The 21,976-nt window shown below is 37.6% G+C and overlaps 1 protein-coding gene across 3 annotated transcripts in view; it reads left to right on the plus strand.

Moving 5' to 3' along the window:
* The window catches only part of SMC5 (structural maintenance of chromosomes 5), a 96,920-nt gene that overhangs the window by 20,936 nt on the left and 54,008 nt on the right, over window positions 1-21,976 (plus strand). For all 3 annotated transcript variants that reach the window (XM_045065087.1, XM_045065089.1, XM_045065088.1), the window contains exons 4-8: window positions 5,200-5,362; window positions 6,479-6,613; window positions 8,364-8,504; window positions 9,831-9,992; window positions 11,509-11,580. In XM_045065087.1, the coding sequence (XP_044921022.1) occupies window positions 5,200-5,362; window positions 6,479-6,613; window positions 8,364-8,504; window positions 9,831-9,992; window positions 11,509-11,580 (673 nt within the window). The remainder of the gene's footprint in view (window positions 1-5,199; window positions 5,363-6,478; window positions 6,614-8,363; window positions 8,505-9,830; window positions 9,993-11,508; window positions 11,581-21,976) is intronic.

The following is a 21,976-nucleotide window of genomic DNA, read 5'->3' on the forward strand; positions in this document are numbered from 1 at the left end:
ATCTCTCCTCTTTCATTCATGATTTTATTTATTTGCGTCCTTTCTCTTTTTTTGATAAGTCTGGCCAGGGGGTTATAAATTTTCTTAATTCTTTCAAAGAACTAGCTCCTAGTTTCGTTGATTTGCTCTGTCATTTTTTTGGTTTCTATTTCATTGATTTTGGCTCTGATCTTGATTATTTCTCTTCTCCTGCTGGGTTTAGGCTTTCTTTGCTGTTCTTTCTCCAGCTCCTTTAGGTGTAGGATTAGGTTGTATATTTGAGACCTTTCTTGTTTCTTGAGAAAGGCTTGTATTTCTGTTTTCCTCTCAGAACTGCCTTTTCTGTGTCCCATGGATTTTGAGCAGTTGTGCTTTCATTATCATTTGTTTCCATGAGTTTTTTTCAATTTTTCTTTAATTTCCTGGTTGACCTATTCATTCTTTAGTAGGATGCTCTTTAGCTTGCATGTATTTGGGTTCTTTCCAACTTTCCTCTTGTGATTGAGTTTTAGCTTCAGAGCATTGTGGTCTGAAAATATGCAGGGAATGATCCCAATCTTTTGGTACCTACCAGTTGATACATGATTTGTGACCCAGGATGTGATCTATTCTGGAGAATGTTCCATGTGCACTAGAGAAGAGTGCATATTCTGTTGCTTTGGGATGGAATGTTCTGAATATATCTGTGATGTCCATCTGGTCCAGTGTGTCTTTTAAGGCCTTTATTTCCTTGTTGAACTTTTGCTTGGATGATCTGTCCATTTCAGTGAGGGGATGTTAAAGTTGCCTACTATTACTGTATTATTATCGATGTGTTTCTTTGATTTTGTTTATTAATTGGTTTGTATAGTTGGCTGCTCCCATGTTAGGAGCATAGATATTTAAAATTGTTAGATCTTCTTGCTGATCAGACCCTTTGAGTATGGTAGTGTGTCCTTCCTCATCTCTTATGATAGTGTTTGGCTTAAAATCTAATTGATCTGATATAAGGATTGCCACCCCAGCTTTCTTTTGATGTCCCTTGGCATGGTTAATTGTTTTTCACCCCCTCACTTTAAATCTGGAGGTGTCTTTGGGTCTAAAATCAGGTTCTTGTAGACAGCATATTGATTTTTTTTTTTTTAATCAATCTGATACCTTGTGTCTTTTGATTGGGGCATTTAGCCCATTTACATTCAGGGTAACTATTGAGAGAGATGAATTTAATGCCAGTGTATCGCCTATAAGGTGACTGTTACTGTATATTGTCTCTGTTCCTTTCTGGCCTATTACTTTTAGGTTCTCTCTTTGGCTGGAGGACTCCTTTCAGTATTTCCTGTAGAGCTGGTTTGGTGTTTACAGATTCTTTTAGTTTTTGTTTGTCCTGGAAGTTTTTTATCTCTCTTTCTATTTTCAGTGATAGCCTAGCTGGATATAGTATTCTTGACTGCATGTTTTTCTCATTTAGTGCTCTGAACATATCATGCCAGTTCTTTGTGGCCTGCCAGGTCTCTGTGGATAAGTCTGCTGCCAATCTAATATTTTTATCATTGTATGTTACAGACTTCTTGTCCCAGGCTGCTTTTAGGATTTTCCCTTTGTCACTAAGACTTGTAAGTTTTACTATTAGATGGCGAGGTGTGGACCTATTCTTACTGATTTTGAGGGGGGTTCTCTGCGCCTCCTGGATTTTGATGTTTGTTACCTTTGCCGCATTAGAGAAATTCTCTACAATAATTCGCTCCAATATACCTCTGTTCCCCCTCTCTCTTTCTTCTTCTTTTGGAATCCCAATTATTCTAATATTGTTTCATCTTATGGTATCATCTATCTCAGATTCTCCCCTCATTGTCCAGTAGTTGTTTGTCTCTCTTTTGCTCAGCAGCTTTATTCTCTGTCATTTGGTCTTCTATATCACTAACTCTTCTGCCTCATTTATCCTAGCAGTAAGAGCCTCTATTTTTTATTGTACCTCATTAATAGCTTTTTTGACTTCAGCTTGGTTAGATTTTAGTTCTTTTATTTCTCCAGAAAGTGCTTTTATTTCTCCAGATAGGATTTCTCTAATATCTTCCATGCATTTTTTGAGCCCAGCTAGCACCTTGAGAATCATCATTCTGAACTCTAGATCTGATATATTACCAATGTCCATATTGATTAGGTCTCTAGCCTTTGGTACTGCCTCTCGTTCTTTTTTTTGTGGTGAGTTTTTCTGCCTTGTCATTTTACCTAGATAAGAATATATGAATGAGAGAATAAAATACTAAAAGGGTGGCACAGGCCCCAAAAAATGTGCATTAACCAAATCAGAAGAGAACTCAGATTGTGGGGAGAAGGGTTAAAAAGAAGTTCAAAAAAGAATTTAAAAAAGAAAATATATGTATTTGACTGGTGAATAGAACAGAGCCACTCATTTGATTTTGGGAGTATTTTGGAGTATCTTAGAAGAAACTACCTCCCAAAATTTTAAGAAAGAAAAAAAAATACACACACACACACACACACAAATAAGGGTAAACATGGTGAAGGGATGGAATATGACTGTAAAGATGAAAATTTAAAAAAAAATTTCTAAAAAGGGGCACCTGGGTGGCTCAGTGGGTTAAAGCCTCTGCTTTCGGCTCAGGTCATGATCCCAGGGTACTGGGATCAAGCCCCATATCAGGCTCTCTGCTCAGCAGGGAGCCTGCTTCCTCCTCTCTCTCTGCCTGCCTCTCTGCCTACTTGTGATCTGTCTGTCAAATAAATAAATAAATCTTTAAAAATATTTTTTCTAAAAATGGAGTTGATCATTTAAGTTGGTTGGGAAAAGAAAGAAAAAGAAAGTGGAGAGAATTTGCTCAGGCTAGAGATTAGAACAAACCCTGTGCTAGATTTAGGGTATATTTTGATCTATTAGAAGAAGTTGTATCCCAAAATTTTGTAAAAGAAAAAACCCTTTCAGAAAGCGGTCCACTTTCTGTTTCTAGAATTGTTGCTCTTCTTCTCTTCGATCTCCTGTTGGATTTGTAGGTGCTCGGAATGGTTTAATAACGATCTAGCTAATCTCCTGCTACCTGATGTCATCTCAGCCTTCTCTTCCTCCCCCATCTTGACCTACCCATTCTAAGTCTTGAAAGATGTATTTGGTAGATATAAATTCTACATTGATAGGTCTTTTCTCAACACATGTGAAGTATAATTCCACAGTCTTCAGGTATGAATATAATCCTAGTTTCTTTGGCAGTAATTCTCTTTATCTCAAGTGCCTTTTTTGTGGGGGGTGGGGAGGGGGTCATTGGTTTCATGTGGCTCAAGTGTCTTTTGAAATCCTGTTTTTGTTGTTTTATAGTTTCACATCATATATTTAGATGTGGATTTATTTTTTTATTTATTTGCTTGGGATTTAATGAGCTTCTTAAATTTATGGTTTGGAAAATTCTTATCTGTTATCTCTTCCTATATTGCCACTGACCCTTTTTTGTCTCCTTCCCTTCTAGAACTCCTATTAGATGTTGGGTTCTCTTACTCAGTCATCTGTGTCTCTTCACATTCTCCATTATTTTTCATCTTTTTATGTCTTTGTGCTGCATTCTAGATCCATTTCCCTTTAGTTCTTCTTTAGATATAAGTAAATATTTTCAATCTTCTATTTCTTGAAATATAGTGAATTTCCTTATTCTGTATTTGCCCATTAATTCAGTATGACTCTACTTTGTTATTTCTGCTAGTTCTTACTCTTGGTTTTGTTTTCATGTATGTGTGTTTCCAGTAAGCTGCCCCTTTCTCTTTGAACTTTGTGTTAATTTTTTGAGGGTAAAGGTAGGTTCCTGCTGAGGGAATTTTCACTAACTTATACAACAGACCACTGGGTACTTTCAATCCAGGATCAAAATATACACAATTCTCAGTTTGTGCATTTTGGAACCCTAGGTATGTCATGTAATTGACTTAAGTATACTAATATATCTGAGACTGGGTTGATGTTATTAACTGTCCTCAGGAGAAATTGTGGGTTGTTGTGTTTTTGTTTGTTTGTTTGTTTTTGCAGTTTAAGCCGTAGTTTGAGACAGGCAATTTACCTCACTGTCAGTGGTGGTGTTGGTGGTGCTGGCAGTGGTGGTGATGGTGATTATAAAGTAGTTCTAGTTTACCCTTAAATGGAGGGTATAGTCTTTTGGGGATGGTTTTTATTAGACTCTTGGGGCCTTTGTAGCTCCTCTCCTAGGAGATTATGAAAATGAATGTGTAAGGTTATTTGGTGGAACAGATACTCCCAAAGTAAAAGCCAGTTTTCATTTTTCAACTTCTGGATCTCCACCTGCCCTGGGATTTAGGCTAGATTTACTTGCCTTCATGCTAACTGATAAATGCATTTGTGAACATATTTTAATATTTCATTATTTGTAGTTCAGAACAAGACAACCAACAGAGTACTTCATTAGTCATTCTGCTGGAAATGAAAATTTAAAATTACTTTTTTTTAAAGTTCTAAAATCTTAATGTTTGTGGAGTGTTCTGATTACAGTATAGTCTATATAGACACGACATTTACAAAGTATCATTGTCATTTAGTCATTGAATACCAATAATTTATCTTTCTACCACATGCTGCTAATTCCCAGTGAAGAAGATGGATGGGAGGTGTGGAGCAGTAGTACTTCTAAAAGCAAGAAATAAGTAAATACCCTTCTTTCAGATTCTGTATTGCTTAATGTTCCTTTAAGAGGGCATATGATATAGTCCCCTCTGAATTCAGAGTGGAGTACATGACAAGGAAGGCATGGGCTACCTGTATGACCAGGCTAGTTTTGATGTCTGGAACTGCTTATGCAAAAATTGGTTTTCATTCCTTTATCTTCCAGTAGAGGAAGTTATAGCACTTAATTTTGTATGGTTGAATATACCAATCCATTTTGAATTGCAGTCAATGCATGTGATTGGAGAATAATAATTAAAGGATAAATAACTCCAGATATGTAAATCCTCTGTCAGTGTTTGGAAATTAGTGTTGGCTTTGTTTTATTTTAATAGTTTAAATAATTGTGATGTTGAAAGTGGTAACTTACCTGTGATCAGTTATGTATTATTACCAATAAATTATCAAGTTTTCCTTTTTTGGAGGGGCCAAAATTTAAAAAGGAATAAAAGTTATAATAATCCTGTCTGGCAACCTTTTTTGCAAGAGAATTTTGGAAATTATATTTCTAAAACGATATATGTATTTTGAACATAAAGATTTTTTAAATTATTTTTAACTAGGTTCAGAACTTCAGGAAATCTTGTAATTACCCGTGAGATTGACGTGGCAAAAAATCAGTCGTCTTGGTTCATCAACAAAAAATCTACAACCCAGAAAGTAGTAGAAGAGCAAGTTGCAGCCTTAAACATTCAAGTGGGCAATCTTTGCCAATTTCTACCTCAGGTATGAGAGAATTAAGTGTACACATGGTAGAATTTGTGTCCTCTTCATGCCATAGCAGAATCTAAATACTTTTCAAAGAATATTATAATAGAAGCTATTTAAAGTAAGCCTCATAACTAATACTTTCTACTTTGTAAAAGGTGGCATTTCGTCTCATAATCTTATTGAAGTAATTTGGAAGATTTCAATTAAAAAACTGAAAGTCTAAACTACAGAATATGGTAAAGGAAATAAAGTATTGTTTTTAAGTACAGCAACTTGCGTGTCCATGTGCTAGAGTTTGTAGGCACTTAAAATTTTGGTAATAAACAACTTCTTAATCATGTTTTTATATAAAGTATGTGATGTACTAAAACTCTTAAATCTATAGATGTGCATTCTAAAACTTTGTTATATTTTAAATTTTAGTAAAAATACCCTGAAAATGCACATGAAATGTTAAATTTGAGTGCTGTGTAGTGACTGAATTATAGTTCATTTTTTCAATTCAGAAACAATGACTTAATTACATTTGTCCAAATTTAAAAAAAATTTAAAATTTGAAAGCATTGTTAGCTGATGTCCGATATGTCCAGAAGTAGTTGTTGTAAATATCCTTTTTCTTAACTTCTGACATTCCAATTGATGTGTGGTAGATAATGGTTTCAGTCCAGGGAACTCTTTTTTATCTCCAAGCTATTTATTATATGTATATAAACACTTTACCCTAGAAATATCGACCTAGAAAATTTTAAAGGATTCTTAGATGACAATCATACCCTTTATCATTTTAAGAAATAATATATGAAGGACAGAGTTTGTATATATTGCACATCTTAACAGTTTTTTTTCTTTTAAATGCGTTTCATTTTAACAAGCGTGATCGCTGAGTGAAATATGTTTTGAGGATATTTATGAATGGTAATAGTTGCAGAGCGCCTGGGTGGCACATTCAGTTACATGTTGACTCTTGGTTTCTGCTCAGGTCATGTTACCAGGGTCGTGAGTTCGAGCCCCGTGTTGGACTCTTTGCTGAGTTCAGAGTCTGCTTAAGTTTCTTTGTCCCTCTCCCATTCTAACAAATAAGTCTTTTTTAAAAATGATAATAGTTGCTGATATTTAAGTTTTATGCTCTAGGATAAAGTTGGAGAATTTGCTAAACTGAGTAAAATTGAACTTCTTGAAGCTACTGAGAAGTCTATTGGTCCTCCAGAAATGCACAGATACCATTGTGAACTCAAAAACTTCAGGGAGAAAGAAAAACAACTAGAGGTATTTATAAACAGACAACTCATTTTTTATTGTCCCTGACTGATTTCCATCTTTCACAGTGTGGTAGGGTGAATAGTAGCTCTGATTCATCAAGTGGCTTCATATATTTGTGGGTTTTTTCCACCTAGGATTGTATTGCTGACGTACATTAAGTCATAGAAAGTGAGAATTGGAGTTGAAAAAAGTTTGAAAAATTTGACTACCATTTCTTCAAATACATGTTATTAATTGAACTTCTAAGGAACCAATAATGGTATTTTAAAGTATTTATTTCTCTCAGGAAGTTTCGGTATTATTCTTTTACTCATTCAGTATTTGTTACAACACCTGCCATATGCCAGGATGGTACAAGGCTTTGGGTAATATAGCAGTGAAACTGTAGCTTTTGATGTAGTGTCTCTGTTGAACCTGTTCTCATATTTTTTGAGTTGCAGGAGTGTAGACTTTGTAGAGAGCTCTGGGTTCTGTTGCAGTGTTGTTTTTATGTTCACCTTAAATAAACACATAAACTAAAATATCCTTTTATAGCCTATCATTTGAAGAGGTGTTTTGTTTAACAAATCATTTTCGATGTCCCAGCCACTAAAATAAATTCAGTAAATTTTCATAAGATATCTTATAAACAGATGCTCTCTCTTCAATTGTAACTGTCCATACTTAATAATATGCAAATTATTATAATTTATTATACTTTTTCAGAATCCATGACCAAAGGAGTAGTAATTATTTTATGCTTTTTCAGATACTCTGTCCGTCTTTGTACCCTTGCCCCCCTGGAACAGTCTGATGCAGTAGTCCCCCATTATTCACGCTTGTAGTTACCTGCCATTTCAATTACCCATGGTGATGACCTGTGGTCCAGAAGCAGATGAGCTGCCTGATATATATATATGGTCACAAGGTCAACAGTAGTCTGATGTTATGTCACAGTGCCTCACTTCATGTCATCACATGGCATTTTATAATCTCGAATCATCACAAGAAGGGTGACAATAGTATGATAATATATTCTGAGAGAGAAGCCACATTCATTAACTTTTATGATTGCTTATTGTTACTCTGTTTTCTTGTTATTAGTCTCTTACTGTGTCTGATATATAAATTAAGCTTTATCATAGGCATGCATGTACAGGAAAAAGCAGTATTTATGGGTGTGGTACTGTCTGCAGTTTCAGGCATCCTCTAGTGGTTTGGGCCTCTATTCCCCTCAAATAAGGGGAGGGACTCCTGTACACCATCAGAAACTCTCTGAAATTAGTACCGTCCCCTGAAGGAATGTAGCCACTTATCCTGCTAGGTTTTGAGTACATCTCTGCATTTGTTAACTCAGTCTAAAGGGCAAATTTTAGCTTCCTTCATCTCATTTCTAAGTCCTAAGTCATGGGTATTCATAACATGCTAATTGTAGTAATACTAGTTTTCACTTGTATATCACATTATGGCTTTTGTTGACCTTGCACTTTAGAGTGTGTTGCTTCTACCCTTGAGGTGAGTGGGGCAGATAGGTGTCTTTTCTTCAGGCAGGAAGAGGCCAGGCTTGGAGATGTGGTGGGGCTTCCCCACAGTCACCCAACTAATAAATCGCAGGGCCTAAACCAGAGCTCAGGTATGCATGTTAGTTGTACACAGTTCTTAGGAACGCCCGTGAAATTCTTTATTGTGAAATTTTGGTAGCATTGTTCATTTTCATCATTAAAGAATCTGACCTGTTGACTTTTCAGTTAAACTAATTGTTAAATATTTGTTTTAGACCTCGTGCAAAGAGAAAACTGAGTATCTAGAGAAAATGATTCAGAGGAATGAACGATACAAACAAGATGTGGAGAGGTTCTATGAACGTAAGCGACATTTAGATTTGATTGAGATGCTTGAAGCTAAAAGGCCGTGGGTGGTAAGTCTTAATTATTAGAGGCAAAATAGTGATGCTTTAACTAGCAGAAAAGCTATAAAGAAGGTACTGATTGCTCTGTATTCAAATTAGGTGCTTTTGTTCATTTTTGCTTTATATATCATAATACATTTGGTATTATTGATGGTATTATGATATAGGTGTGTACTGTTACTGTTATTGTGTAACAAATAACAGTTGATGGTGCTCTTAACTCTTCCAGATTTGAATCCTCAACAGACAGTTTGTTTTATAAGATGTTAATGAGCTAAAAATGTTTGCACAAAAAAATCTTTGAGTGTCCTCAGGTCACAGAGAATTTACTTGGTGTGTACCACTAATAAGTTCAGGTGCAGATGCAGCTGCGCGCTATGGACTAGAATTCTCTACTCCGGCTTCCTGAGTTTATTGGAGCTACTGTTCCTTTTAATCACTGTGCAGTGTATGGTTATTATTTATGACCACAGTTTGGGCTGAAGAGTCCCATTTCCTCAGTGCATTTCTTTTTGACGGGCAGAACAAAATAAGAAAGTTTTATCATGTTTGTTCCAGGGTTAGAATGGAGGTAATTGTTATTAAAATGGAAAAACACGTGGCTGTATTTGTGGCCTTTCTCTGCCACCCCCTCACCCTACCCTGTCCCATAATTCCATTATTCTTGAATTTTTTGCTTTACAGCTTGTTTTGACTACATTTTCTTATGCCCATTATTACTCTTAATCTACTTTTCTTTCTCCTTTAAAGTCTTTTGGTTTATCTTCTTTCTTAGATCGATTTCAATCTTTTTTCCTTTTTTAAAATTTATTTTAATGTTTGTAATCTTTTCTTCATCCCATTCTTACTGTATGGTCTCTGAGCACTGCACTTACTTTTGTTTTTTAGCAAACATTAATTCCTGTGACATGACAAGCATCGTTTTTACCCACATTTTTTTTCCTTTTGATCCATTTTTCCTTTGTTTTTTCATTTTTACTTTTTATAACTGAGTTTCGTTTATTTATACATTCTCATATCTCTTCTTTATCGAGAGACTAGAGGAAAACCTCATTTTAGTAGCAGTTACTGTGTAAGTTTCAGAACCATGGAAGTTGGAGTCCGGCCTAGTGATGGAGATAAATTGAGTGATTATCAAGCTTCTTAATAAGTCATTGTTGGTATTCGCTATTTCTGAAGTTATTTCAGAGGGTAAATTTTATATGAGTAGACTTGCCAAAAGGATATCAAAACAGTCTTTTCATAGGTTTGGTTTCTGCCTGCACTTTGGTTTTAGTGTATGTGTTAATTTAAGCTAGTAGTGCGTTAACTTCTATTTCTTGAATTAATTGCAAGGAGTATGAAAATGTTCGTCAGGAGTATGAAGAAGTAAAACTAGCTCGAGACCGAGTGAAGGAAGAGGTGAGGAAACTTAAAGAAGGGCAGATCCCTATGACCCGTCGAATTGAAGAGATTGAGAAGCAGCGTCGCGTGTTGGAGGCTCGAATCAAAGAGAAGGTACTTTGCTGGCTCAATTTAGGATTTTCTGTATTTTATTTTATTTTTTAAAGACTTCATTTATTTGACAGACAGAGATCACAAGTAGGCAGAGAGGCAGGCAGAGAAGGAGGAAGCAGGTTCCTTGCTGAGCAGAGAGCCTGATGCAGGGCTCTATCCCAGGACCCTGGGTTCATGACCTGAGCTGAAGGCAGAGGCTTTTTAACCCACTGAGCCATCCAGGCGCCCCAGGATTTTCTGTATTTTAGCAAGTACAAAAACTACTCTGCAGGTCTTCCAAGTAATTTTGTGAATTTACTTGTAGCTTTCGTTCGTTTTTTAACTCAAGTCTGCCACCACAGGGCTTTCAGGCTCCTAATTATCACTTTGGGCAGGTTACTACTTTAAGATATTCCAGCATACGAAAGAGCAAACTGAAATGTGATTTTTTTTCTCCCCCAAAGATTGTATTTGAGAGTGAGCAAGAGAGCGTGTGAATCGGGGGCAGAGGGAGAGGGAGAAGCAGACTCCCTGCTGAGTAGGGAGCGCAATATAGGACTGGATCCCAGGACCCTGAGATGACCTGAGCCAAAGGCAGTCGCTGAACCAACCAAGCCACCCAGGCGCCCCCAAATCTGTTTATTTTAATAAGAGGATTCAGAGTAGTATTCCTGGAAACATTGAATTTCTTCTATGAATTTATCATAGAAAACCTGATGTTTGTAGAATAAATAGTATAATGGCATATGGATTGTTCCATTTATTAAAAATTTATTTGAAAATTTTAAACTTAAAAATTTTTATGGTCATGGCTTTTAACCTTTAGGGAGATTTTGGAGTCCAAGATTTTGAAGAACAGTTTGAACTATGGACCCTGCTATCCTAATAGAATGTTTTTTTAGAATCAGATGAACTACCATGAGATAATCCATGGGAAGGGATAAAGAAATGTGTATGCATATTGCCATGGCTTTTTTTTTTTTTTTTTTGACAGAGATCACAAGTAGTCAGAGAGGCAGGCAGAGAAAGAGGAGGAAGCAGGCTCCCTGCTGAGAGTCCGATGCGGGGCTCGATCCCGGGACCCTGAGATCATGACCCAAGCCAAAGGCAGAGGCTTTAACCCACTGAGTTTTATTTGACAGACAGAGATCACAAGTAGGCAGAGGCTTTAACCCACTGACTTTTATTTGACAGACAGAGATCACAAGTAGTCAGAGAGGCAGGCAGAGAGAGAGGAGGAAGCAGGCTCCCTGCAGAGAGCCCGATGCGGGGCTCGATCCCAGGACCCTGAGATCATGACCCGAGCCGAAGGCGGAGGCTTTAACCCACTGAGCCACTCAGGGGCCCCCTATTTTTAATATCAGTAAATAGCATTTTATAGATTTGTAAGTAAGTTAGTATTTTGGGTGGTAACTGAATTTGGTTTGGAAGAAATGAAAAGCCTTGTGGATTAATTTGATATTTGGGTTGGTAAGGCCTCATAATGGCTTGCTTAAGATTTTAACTACATTCCCCTTCTTCTGGTTCAATCTTACAGGCAACAGATATTAAGGAGACCTCTCAAAAATGCAAACAAAAGCAAGATATTATAGAAAGGAAAGATAAGCAGGTAAGATTGTGTTGAAATTTTTACTCTGGTAATGTGACCTAACTTTTGTGTTAAGGTCTAGATTATGGGACAACTTTTTGTTTGGAAATTGTATAAGGTCCTCCTCATTTTCCTCCTTAATCTGTGAGGGATACTAAGATTTGGAAGTAGAGCAGTTGCACAGAAGATAATGAGGAAAAATTTTCAAGACTACTCCTGGGCAGGCACTATGATCTTTGCAACTGAGTGGCTCTAGTTTATTGGAGTGATGGTAAAATTGGATGTAGTTATCTCAGTAGCAGAAATTAAATTTTAAGAGATATATTCTGTTGACATTAAGGGTAGGACTTTAAAAAGTCGATAATAAATTCTTTGTGCATGGGTGGGGCTTGATGGCAAAATCATTTTAAGATGGCTGTGGAAGAAAGCAGGTGTCTTGCATAAGAGATTCCTAGCAGTATGTGGGTTTTTTTTCTTCAGAGCCATTCAGAAATTGAAGTTTGAATGACCTTTCTTAGGAATAGACATATAACTTGAAACATTACTGGTGGTTGAAGCATTATGTGAATCTTCCAGTTTTCAGCTTCACTTCTTTTTCTGTGCCTTTATCTTCAGATCCCAAGCGCCTCTCATAAACGTTGCAGAGGCTGAGTTGTCAGGGCTAAGTGCTCAGGGTATCTGTGCGGATGGGGTCTGGGGGCAAGGGGACAGGAGATGCAGGGCAGGGCAGTCCTGTTCTATATGTTGTTTTTTATACTTGACATGTCTGAGCTCTCCAGAAGCTCTGGAATGGGTTTTTTTTTTTTTGTTTTGAAAGAGTCTTCTTTTCTTTTACTTTTCTCTCATCGCCTGTCACACTGTGGCTTCTGTAAAAGGATACTAAATTAGTTGTCCTTCTGCTGTCTTTCCTCTTTTGAATGCCATTGAGGTCTCCAGTTGCTGACGTTGTCTCTGTTATTCCTCATGCGAGTGAACCCTTTGTACTCCGTTGCTAATACTTCTTTAGAGTTTAGGAGGGAAGAGGCATAAAGATTTCACCTTTAAAACCCTAAATAGGAATACAGGTTGACACGTTGTGTAATGTTGAATCATCTTTAGGTTTCTGTCGCAAATTGTACTTGATATTTTACTACATTGCTGGATTCAACTAGAAAATCTTGTTTTTATGATTTTTTGCACCATGTGAGATGGGCCTAAAATTTGATTTTGTTCCATCCTTAACTGGTTTTTCAGTTATGCTTACTTTTCAAGTAGTTTAATACTCCTTGGACCAGGATTGTCTATTTTTGCCTAGGCATACTTACCAGGGCTTGTCACTTCCGTAAGTTATTTCACTTTTCAATTTAATGAACTTTTAGTAAATACATTTCAGGGCATAAATATTTTTCTGGTTATCACTTGGTTATGTCTCCTATGTGTTGATAAGTGCTTTTATTGCTTTTCTGTTTAAAAGTTCGTATTTTCAGTTAAACATTTTCATTCATTTAAGGTTGTACAGGAGTTCTTGCCGTTTTAATTTCTATGGGTATGGAATTTCAAAATGTGAATAGAATTCTACTTCTTTTCCTTTCTGTTTAATTATTGTGAACTTTATGACCTTATTTTAGATATTTTGAAATTTTTTTGGACTTGTATATTTGGTTTTGTACATGTTTTGGATATAATAAATAATGTATACTCTATATATTCATATGTATGTTTAAATTATGTATATGCTGGAACAGGTTTACTATACGTACATTATGCAGATGTTCTACATACTTTATTACCTACCCAATTTATCCATTTTTAAAGTGTGATACTTTTTCTATGAGTGTAGATTTGTCTATTTTTCCTAATAGTTATTTTGGTTTTTGCTTCCTAGATTGTAAAGCTGTCTTTTTTATTTATTTCTTGCATCGTATTTTGATTTATCTTCTCTGCTGAGAATAGTATGTGTTGGGTTTTGTTCTGCAGTTTTTGTCATCGTGGTGTTGTGACACTGTCATCAGGAAGGGACTTTCCCCAGGTCCGCTTACAGCTGTTTTCACCTCCCTGTGCTGCTTGTTCGATTTTTCCTCCCTGCTCCTCTTTCTTCCTTTCTCTTTTTTGTTGCTGTTGATAAAGGTTTTCTTACTCCATTTTTCCCCCCTAAAGTTGTATATTCTATGCCTATTCTGTTGACTACTCTTAAAGTTTAAATAATGTGTATTTTTTTAAAGTTAGCATTTTTACTCTTCCACTTAGTTTAGATACTTTATTCTGTATCCATACCTTCAGAAATTTTACTTGTCTTTATTTAAAAAATGTTATTTTTTATGGTCTGTCTTGACTTAGACTTAATATGTTTGGCTGGTTTATTTGATCACGTTACTTGTTTTATCATTCTTCTGTCTCTTAGGAGGTAGACTTTTTTTTCTCAACAGATATTTTCCATGGGTGTTTTAGAGACTTGATGAACTTTCTGAGTACTTGTATGTCGGAAAGTACATTCTTTTGCACTCATTTTGGAATGTTAATATTGCTGAATTTTAAATTATAAATTATAAATTACTTTTTTTCTCAACACTTTGCCTATCCTTCCTCTGTGTCCCGGGAGGTCCCGTTTTGTTCCTGAGAAGTAGAAGATACGAGAGCTGGGCAGAGACTGTATTAGACACTTGAAGAAAAAAGAAAGGAAATTGAATTTGATTCTAAATGCAGTGAGACACAGAGAAGGCTTTCAAAGTTTTTAAGCTGGAGAGAAATAGTATTTCATATGCTTTAAAAGCACTCAACATTGCCTTACGGATAGTAGACTGAAAGGGACAAAAATAAAAGCAGAGAGTTCGGTTACAAGGCTGGCTTCACCTCATATGATAGCAGTGGACAAGCAAATTTAGAAAACTGAACCACAGAATTTGCTCAGGGAGTAGATTGAAGAATTCAGTTGTGGAAGAATAGAGGATCCCGTCTTTGACTTCACGGTTGGATAGCGGTACCTGTCACTGTAATGAGAATTGCTATGATGGGAAATGAAGAGTTCTATTTGATTATATCATCTTTCATCCTTTTACTTTAAACCTGTGTCTTCGAATCTAAAATGTGTTTCTTGTGTATCATGGGTTTTCTTTCTTTCTTTCTTTAATTGAAGTAACTATTAACATACAATGTTAGTTTCAGGTATACAGCACTGATTCAGTAATTCCCTGTACTACTTGTTGCTTACCACACTAAGTGTAGTAACTGTGTATTATCATACAGTGTTGTTCCAGTATTATTGACTTTTCCTTACGTTGTACTTTTCATTTCTGTGGTTTATTTTGTAAGTGGAAGTTTTGATCTTTTAATCCCCTTATTTCACCCATCCCCCCACCCACCTCCCCTCTGGCAACCACCAGTTTTTTGGACTTAAGAGTCTATGTGTACACAACACACATACACACAGAACACACCTTGTTAATCCATTCATTTACAGCCGGACACTTAGGTTGCTTTCATATTTTGCCTATTTTAAATAATACTATAGTAAACATAGGGTGCATATATATTTTGAAACTGGTGTTCCTGTTTTACCCTGTAATGGAATTACCGGATCTTAAAGTATTTCTATTCCTAACAGCAGCTCACAGTGGTTCCCTTTTCTCTACATCCTTGCCAGCACTTGTCAGTTGTCTTTTTGATACTAGCCTTTGTGACTAGTGTAAAGTGATTGCTCATTGTGGTTTTGATTTACATTTTCCTTAAGATGCATATTATTGGGCGTCTTTTTTTTTTTAAAGTTTTTACTTACTCGTTTTTCTAGAGCAGGGGGAGGGGCAAAGGGAGAGGAAGAGAATCTCCAACAGACTTACTGCTGAGCATGGAGCCAAATGTGGGGTTCTATCCCATGACCCTGAGATCATGACCTGAGCTGAAATAAAGAGTTGGACCCTAAAGTTAGCCGTTTATGCACCCCAAGCTTCTTTTTAAGTATCTGCTGGGCATCTGTATGTCTTCTTTGGAAAAATATCTATTCAGATTTTCTGGTTATGTTTCAATCAGGTTGAGGGCTTTTTGTTTATTTTTGTTGTTGTTGTTTTTTGGGGAGGAGGGTGTTGAGTTGCATAACAACTTTATATATATTGGATACCTCTTATCAAAAGTATCATTTACAGATGTCTTCTCTTATTCACTAGGTTGCTTTTTGTTTATTGATGTCTTCCTTCACTTGCAAAAGCTTTTTATTTTGGTGTATCAGTAACTGTATTTGGTACACCCATAAGCACAATAGTTTATTTTTTGCTTTTGTTTTCACTTGCCTGAGGAGACATAGCCATAAATATGTTGCTAAGGGCACTGTCAGAGAGATTACTGTCTGTTTTATCTTTATTTTATTTTATCTTATTTTTTTTCCAGTTTTTCAGAATTCATTGTTTATGCACCACACCCAGTGCTCCATGCAATACGTGCCCTCCTTAATACACTCCACGAGACTCACCCAGCCCCCCCAAAGCCCCTCCCCTCCAGAACCCTCAGTTTGTTTCTCAGAGTCCACAGTCTCTCATACTTCATCTCCCCTTCCGGTTTCCCCCAACTCACTTGTCCTCTCCACCTCCCAATGTCCTCCGTGTTATTCCTTATGCTTCACAAGTAAGTGAAACCTTATTGATAATTGACTCTCTCTGCTTGACTTATTTCACTCAGGATAATCTCCTGCAGTCCCATCCATGTTGATACAAAAGTTGGGTATTCATCCTTTCTGATGGAGGCATAATACTCCATTGTATGTATAGGCCAAATCTTCTTTATCTATTTGTCTGTTGAAGGACATCTTGGTTCTTTCCACAGTTTGGCAACTGTGGCCATTGCTGCCATGAACATTGGGGTACAGATGGCCCTTCTTTTCACTGCATCTGTATCTTTGGGGTAAAAACCCAGTAGTGCAATTGCAGGGTCATAGGGTAGCTCTATTTTTAATTTCTTAAGGAATCTCCATACTGTTTTCCAAAGTGGCTGCACCAACTTGCATTCCCACCAACAGTGTAAGAGGTTTCCCCTTTCTCCACATCCTCTCCAGCACATGTTGTTTACTGTCTTGTTGATTTTGGCCATTCTAACTGGTAAAGTGGGTATCTCAGTGTGGTTTTCATTTGAATCTCCCTTTCATGTGTCTCCTAGCCATTTGTATGTCTTCTTTGGAGAAATGTCTTTCATGTCTTCTACCCATTTTTTGACATGATTATCTATTTTGGGGGTGTTGAGTTTGAGTTCTTTATAGATCTTGGTTATCAGCCCTTTGGCTGTAGTGTCATTTGTGAATATCTTCTCCCATTCCATGGTTGCCTCTTTGTTTTGTTGATTGTTTCCTTTGCTGTGCAGAAGATTTTGATCTTGATGAAGTACCCAAAGTTCATTTTCGCTTTTGTTTCCTTTGCCTTTGGAGACACATCTTGAAAGAAGTTGCTGTGCCTGATGTCAAAAAGGTTACTGCCTATGTTCTTCTCTAGGACTTTGATAGATTCCTGCCTCACGTTGAGGTCTTTTATCCATTTTGAGTTTATCTTCATGTATGGTGTAAGAGAATGGTCAAGTTTCATTCTTCTATACATAGCTGTCTAATTTTCCCAGCACCATTTTATTGAAGAGAGTTTTTTCCACTGTATTTTTTCCTGCTTTGTCGAAGGTTATTTGACCATAGAGTTGTGGGTCCATATTTGTGCTCTCTACTCTGTTCCACTGGTCTGTGCGTCTGTTTTTTTTTTTTTTGCCAGTACCATGCTGTCTTGGTGATCACAGCTTTGTAGTGAAGCTTGAAATCAGGCAAGGTTATGCCTGTTTTATCTTGTAGAGGTTATGTGGTATTCAGGTCTCACATTTAGGTCTTTAATCCATTTTTAGTTTATTTTTGTGCATGGTCTAAGAAAGTGGTCCAGTTTCATCCTTTTGCATGTAACTATCAAGTTTTTCAGCATTTATTGAAAAGATTGTTTTTTTTCTTTTGTATATTATTTATTGCCTCCTTTGTTGTAGATTGACTTTATAGGTGTGGGTTTATTTCCAGGCTCTCTGTACTGTATACTGCTGATTATCTATATGCCTATTTTTTGACTGGTACCGTGCGGTTTTGAGTATTATAACTTTGGAGTATATTCTGAAATCTGTGATTGAGATACCTCCAGGTTTGTTCTTTCTCAAAATATTTGGCTATTCAGGATATTTTGTGTTTCCATACAAATTTTAGTATTATTTGTTAAAGTTCTGTGTCACTTGGTTTGTTCCATCAGTGTCTTAGAGTTTTCTGAGTATAAGGCTTTTACCTCCTTGGTTGAATTTATTCCTAGGTATTTTATATTTTGGGGGTGCAGTGATACATCAGATTGTTTTCTTAATTTCCATTTTTGCTATTTTATTTTGAGTGTGTAGAAATACCACAGATTTCTTTATCCTGCAGTATTATTGAATTCTTTTATCAGTTTGAACAGTTTTTTGGTGGAGACTTTAGGGCTTCTTATATATAGTATACCATCTGCAAATAGTGGCAGTTTTACTACTTTTACCAGTTTAGATGTCTTTTATTTATTTTTCTTGTCTGATTGCTGCATCTAGGACTTCGTGTATTACGTTGAATAAAAGTGGTAATAGTGGATGTCCTTTTCTTGTTCTTAATCCTAGAGGAAGAGCTTTCAGTTTTTCATCATTGAGTATGATGTAGATGTGGGCTTTTCATTTATAGCCTTTATTATGTTGAGGTATGTTTCGCTCTAAACATGAGTGGTTATTGTATTTTGTCAAATGCTTTTTCTGCATAAATTGAGATGATGATGTGATTTTTGTCCTTCTTGTTAATGTGATGTGTTACATTGGTTTGTGAATATTGAACCATCCTTACATCCCCTGAAAAACTTGAGCTTGGTCCTGGTGAATGATCCTTTAAATTTATTGTTGAATTTGGATTGTTCATACTTCGATGAGGATGTTGCATCTGTATTCATCAGATACTGGTCTGTTGTTTTTTTGTGTGTTGGTAGTCTTTTTGTCTGATTTTAGTATTCATGTAATGCTCATCTTGTAGAATGAATTTGGACTTTTTCTTTCCTTTTCCATTTTTTGGAATAGTTTGAGAAGAATACATACCACCTTTTCTTTAAATGTTTGGTACATTTCACTTGTGAAATCATTTTGTCCTGGACTTGTTTGCTGGGAGATTTTTGAGTAGTGATTCAATTTCACTACTAGTGTTTGGTTTGTTTTGTTTAAATTTTTTGTTTCTTCCTTATTCAGTTTTGGGAGATTATATGTTTCTGGAATTTATCCATTTCTTCTGGATTATCCAATTTGTTGGCCTATAATTCTTCATAATATTTTCTTTTTTAAAAAAGATTTTATTTATTTATTTGACAGAAATCACGTAGGCAGAGAGGCAGGCAGAGAGAGAGGAAGGTAAGCAGACTCCCTGCTGAGCAGAGAGCCTGACGCAGGACTCGATCCCAGGACCCTGGGATCATGACCTGAGCTGAAGGCAGAGGCTTTAACCCACTGACCCACCCAGGTGCCCCAATATTTTCTTATTTGTGTTTCTGTAGTATCAGTTTTTTCTTTTCCTTCATTTCAAATTGTATTTATTTGAGTCCTCTCCCTTTAATTTCTTGATGAGTCTGGCTGAAAGGTCATCAATTTTGTTTATCTTTTCAAGGAACCAACTATTGGTTTCTTTTATCTTTCTTTTAGTCCACTTTTCATTTATTTATGCTTTAATCTTTATTATTTTCTTCCTTTACCTAGCTTTAAGCTTGCTTTGCTCTTTTTATTTTATTTATTTGACAGACAGAGATCACAAATAGGCAGAGAGGCAGGCAGAGAGAGGGGAGAAAGCAGGCTCCCTGCTGAGCAGAGAGCCCGATGTGGGGCTCAATCCCAGGACCCTGGGATCATGACCTGAGCCGAAGGCAGAGGCTTTAACCCACTGAGCTACCCAGGCGCCCCAATTCCTGTGACTATTACTTTGAATTCTTTATTAGGTCTATTGTTTACCTCCATTTCACTTAGCTCTTTTACTGTGTTTTTTGTCTTGTACTTTCATTTGAGATATATTACTGTCTCATTTTGCCTGACTCTGTGTTTGTTTCTGTCTATTAGGTAGCTAGCTACATCTCCTCGTTGTGAAAGTCAGGGCCTTGCTTAAAAGAGGTCCTGTGGTACCCTATCGTACTTGCCCTCTCTGGTCTCCAGAGTTGCCCTCTGTGCGGACTGCATATATCCTGCTCTTGAGGCTGAAACGCTGTTGCCTTCAGCCTAGCTGACTGCTATGACCCAAAGTATGTGCTGTGGGTGCAGTAGGCAGGGTTTGGTCTCTGCTGTTGAGAGGCCTGAGGTTGCCTCAGGCTTGTTGGTGGGCAGGGCTGGCCATTAGCCTAGGAGTCTCTCATTCGCCTCTCTGCCAAAGTTGCAGGAGCATCAGAGGGCACAGCTTGCTCCCTGCACAGCCAGCTACGGCTCTGAGCCACTGGAACTGCAGGTGTGCCAGTGTGTGGGGTAATCTCTCCCGTCCCCAGGGCAGGGGTCACTTTAGAGTGGCACCAGTATCTGCTGGGGGTGCCTCCAGCGGGTGGCGAGGCAGGAGCAGTGCTTTGGATGGCTGCGTTCTCAGGGGAATGCTTGGGGGGGAGCACATGATGCTGGCGAGATAGATGCGAGAGGGTCAGCTCTGGCTTCGCCAAGTGTCTGGCTGTGTAGGCTGGTGGAGTAAAAGAGAAGCGGCATCTGCCAGCACTTTTGTTCCTGGAGAACTCTCCTGAAGATCTCTGTCCCTTTACACGTTCTAAGATTAGCCAGTAAATCCCCTTCATTTATACCCCAGGTGGTTTTCAGACTGCTGCTCTGGGCTGTGTCTCCCAGAGTTCCTTGTTTTTCGGATTCTTTAAGGGCAGCAGCTGAGTTCCCTCTTGCCCTCTGGTTCTTTCAGATCCAAGTCCCGCTGATTTTCCAAGCCACGTGTTTTGGGGATTCGTCTTCCCAGTGCAGGCGCCTGCTGCCGGGATTGCCTGGCGTGGGGTCTGATCCTCTCACTTCTCCGTGCTTGTAGTGTCCCTCCCGTTTGTGGTTCTTACCTCCAGGGCTTCACTTTCCAGTAGTGTCTTCGTCCTTCCTCTCCTTTTCCATGCGGCCTCCTCTTGACAGTTGACTGGGGAGGGTCTGTTCTGCTAATGTGGAGATTGTTGTCAGGGTTAGTTGTAGAGTTGTAGCTGTTACCTTGTGTCCACGGAAGGAGGTGAACTCAGAATCCTCCTACTTGTCCATCTTCCGTATCCATTTTGCCCCTCCCTGCCTTTACATTGGAGTGTTTAAATCACTGACATTTGATGTGATTCCTGACGGAGGTAGCGTTTACGTTAGCCATTTTGCTCATTTGTTTTCAGTGTCTTAGGACTTTTTTGTTCCTTTAGTTCTCCATTATTACTTTATATTAAATGTTTTCTGTTGTACCATTTTAATTCCCTTGTTTCTTACACTGTATTTTTTGAGCTATTGTCTTAGTGGCTGCCTTTAGAATAACAATATCTTAATTTATAACAATCTGGTTCATATACCAACTTGATTTCAGTAGTATGCACACTTTGTCCCGATATAGCTCCATTCCATTCTCCCTGCTTTGTGTTCTTCCTGTCCTACAAATTGTATTTTAATTATTACAAGCCTATCAGCCCAGCTTTTATCATTATTTCTTCATATAGTTTTGTTTTGGTAACAATAATGTTTGATTCTCTGGCACCAACCAAGTGTCTTACAATTCAGTTCAATTCTGATACTAACCACCTGGAATTAGAGCAGACTCTACAAGTTAGCAGGACAGCCCTTCCTTCCTCCATAAGTCTCAAGGACCTAGGACACAAGTTACCTGCACTTTGGCTTGAGTTGGCTGCAAATTTAGGGGTTCCCACATCCCCTCTTCAGGTTTGGGACTTGCTACATCGACTCGTAGAACTCAGGAGAATTTATACTTAGCAATTGCCAGTTTATTATAAAGGATGCAACTCAGTAACCCCCAAATGGAAGAGATGCACAAGGCAAGGTATGGGAGATAGTGTTCAGAGCTTTCTTTTCCTCTTCTGGGTGCATCACCTTCCCAGAATATTGACCTGTTCTCCAAACCAGAAGCTCCAGAACCTTATCGTTTAGGATTTTTAATGTTTCATTACGTAGGCATGATTGATTAAATTTTTTGGCCACTGGTAAATGAATTTACAATCTTCAGTTCTTTCCCCCTCCTTGAGGTCAGGAGGTGGGGATAAAAGTTCCAGCCTTCTAATCCATGTGCTTGATAGTTGTCAAACTATCTAGGGGGCCCTTCCAAGACTCATCTTATTAGCATAAAATCAGGCGTGGTGAAAAGTGCCTGGGTGCTTGGTATGAATAGCAAAAGCTGCTTCTGTCACTCAGGAGATTCCAAGGGTTTTAAGAACTCCAGGCCAGGGACCAG

This window comes from Mustela putorius, unplaced genomic scaffold (assembly GCF_011764305.1).
Source record: "Mustela putorius furo isolate JIRA1106 unplaced genomic scaffold, ASM1176430v1.1 tig00003854_pilon_pilon_pilon, whole genome shotgun sequence".
NCBI classification, from domain to species: domain Eukaryota; kingdom Metazoa; phylum Chordata; class Mammalia; order Carnivora; family Mustelidae; genus Mustela; species Mustela putorius.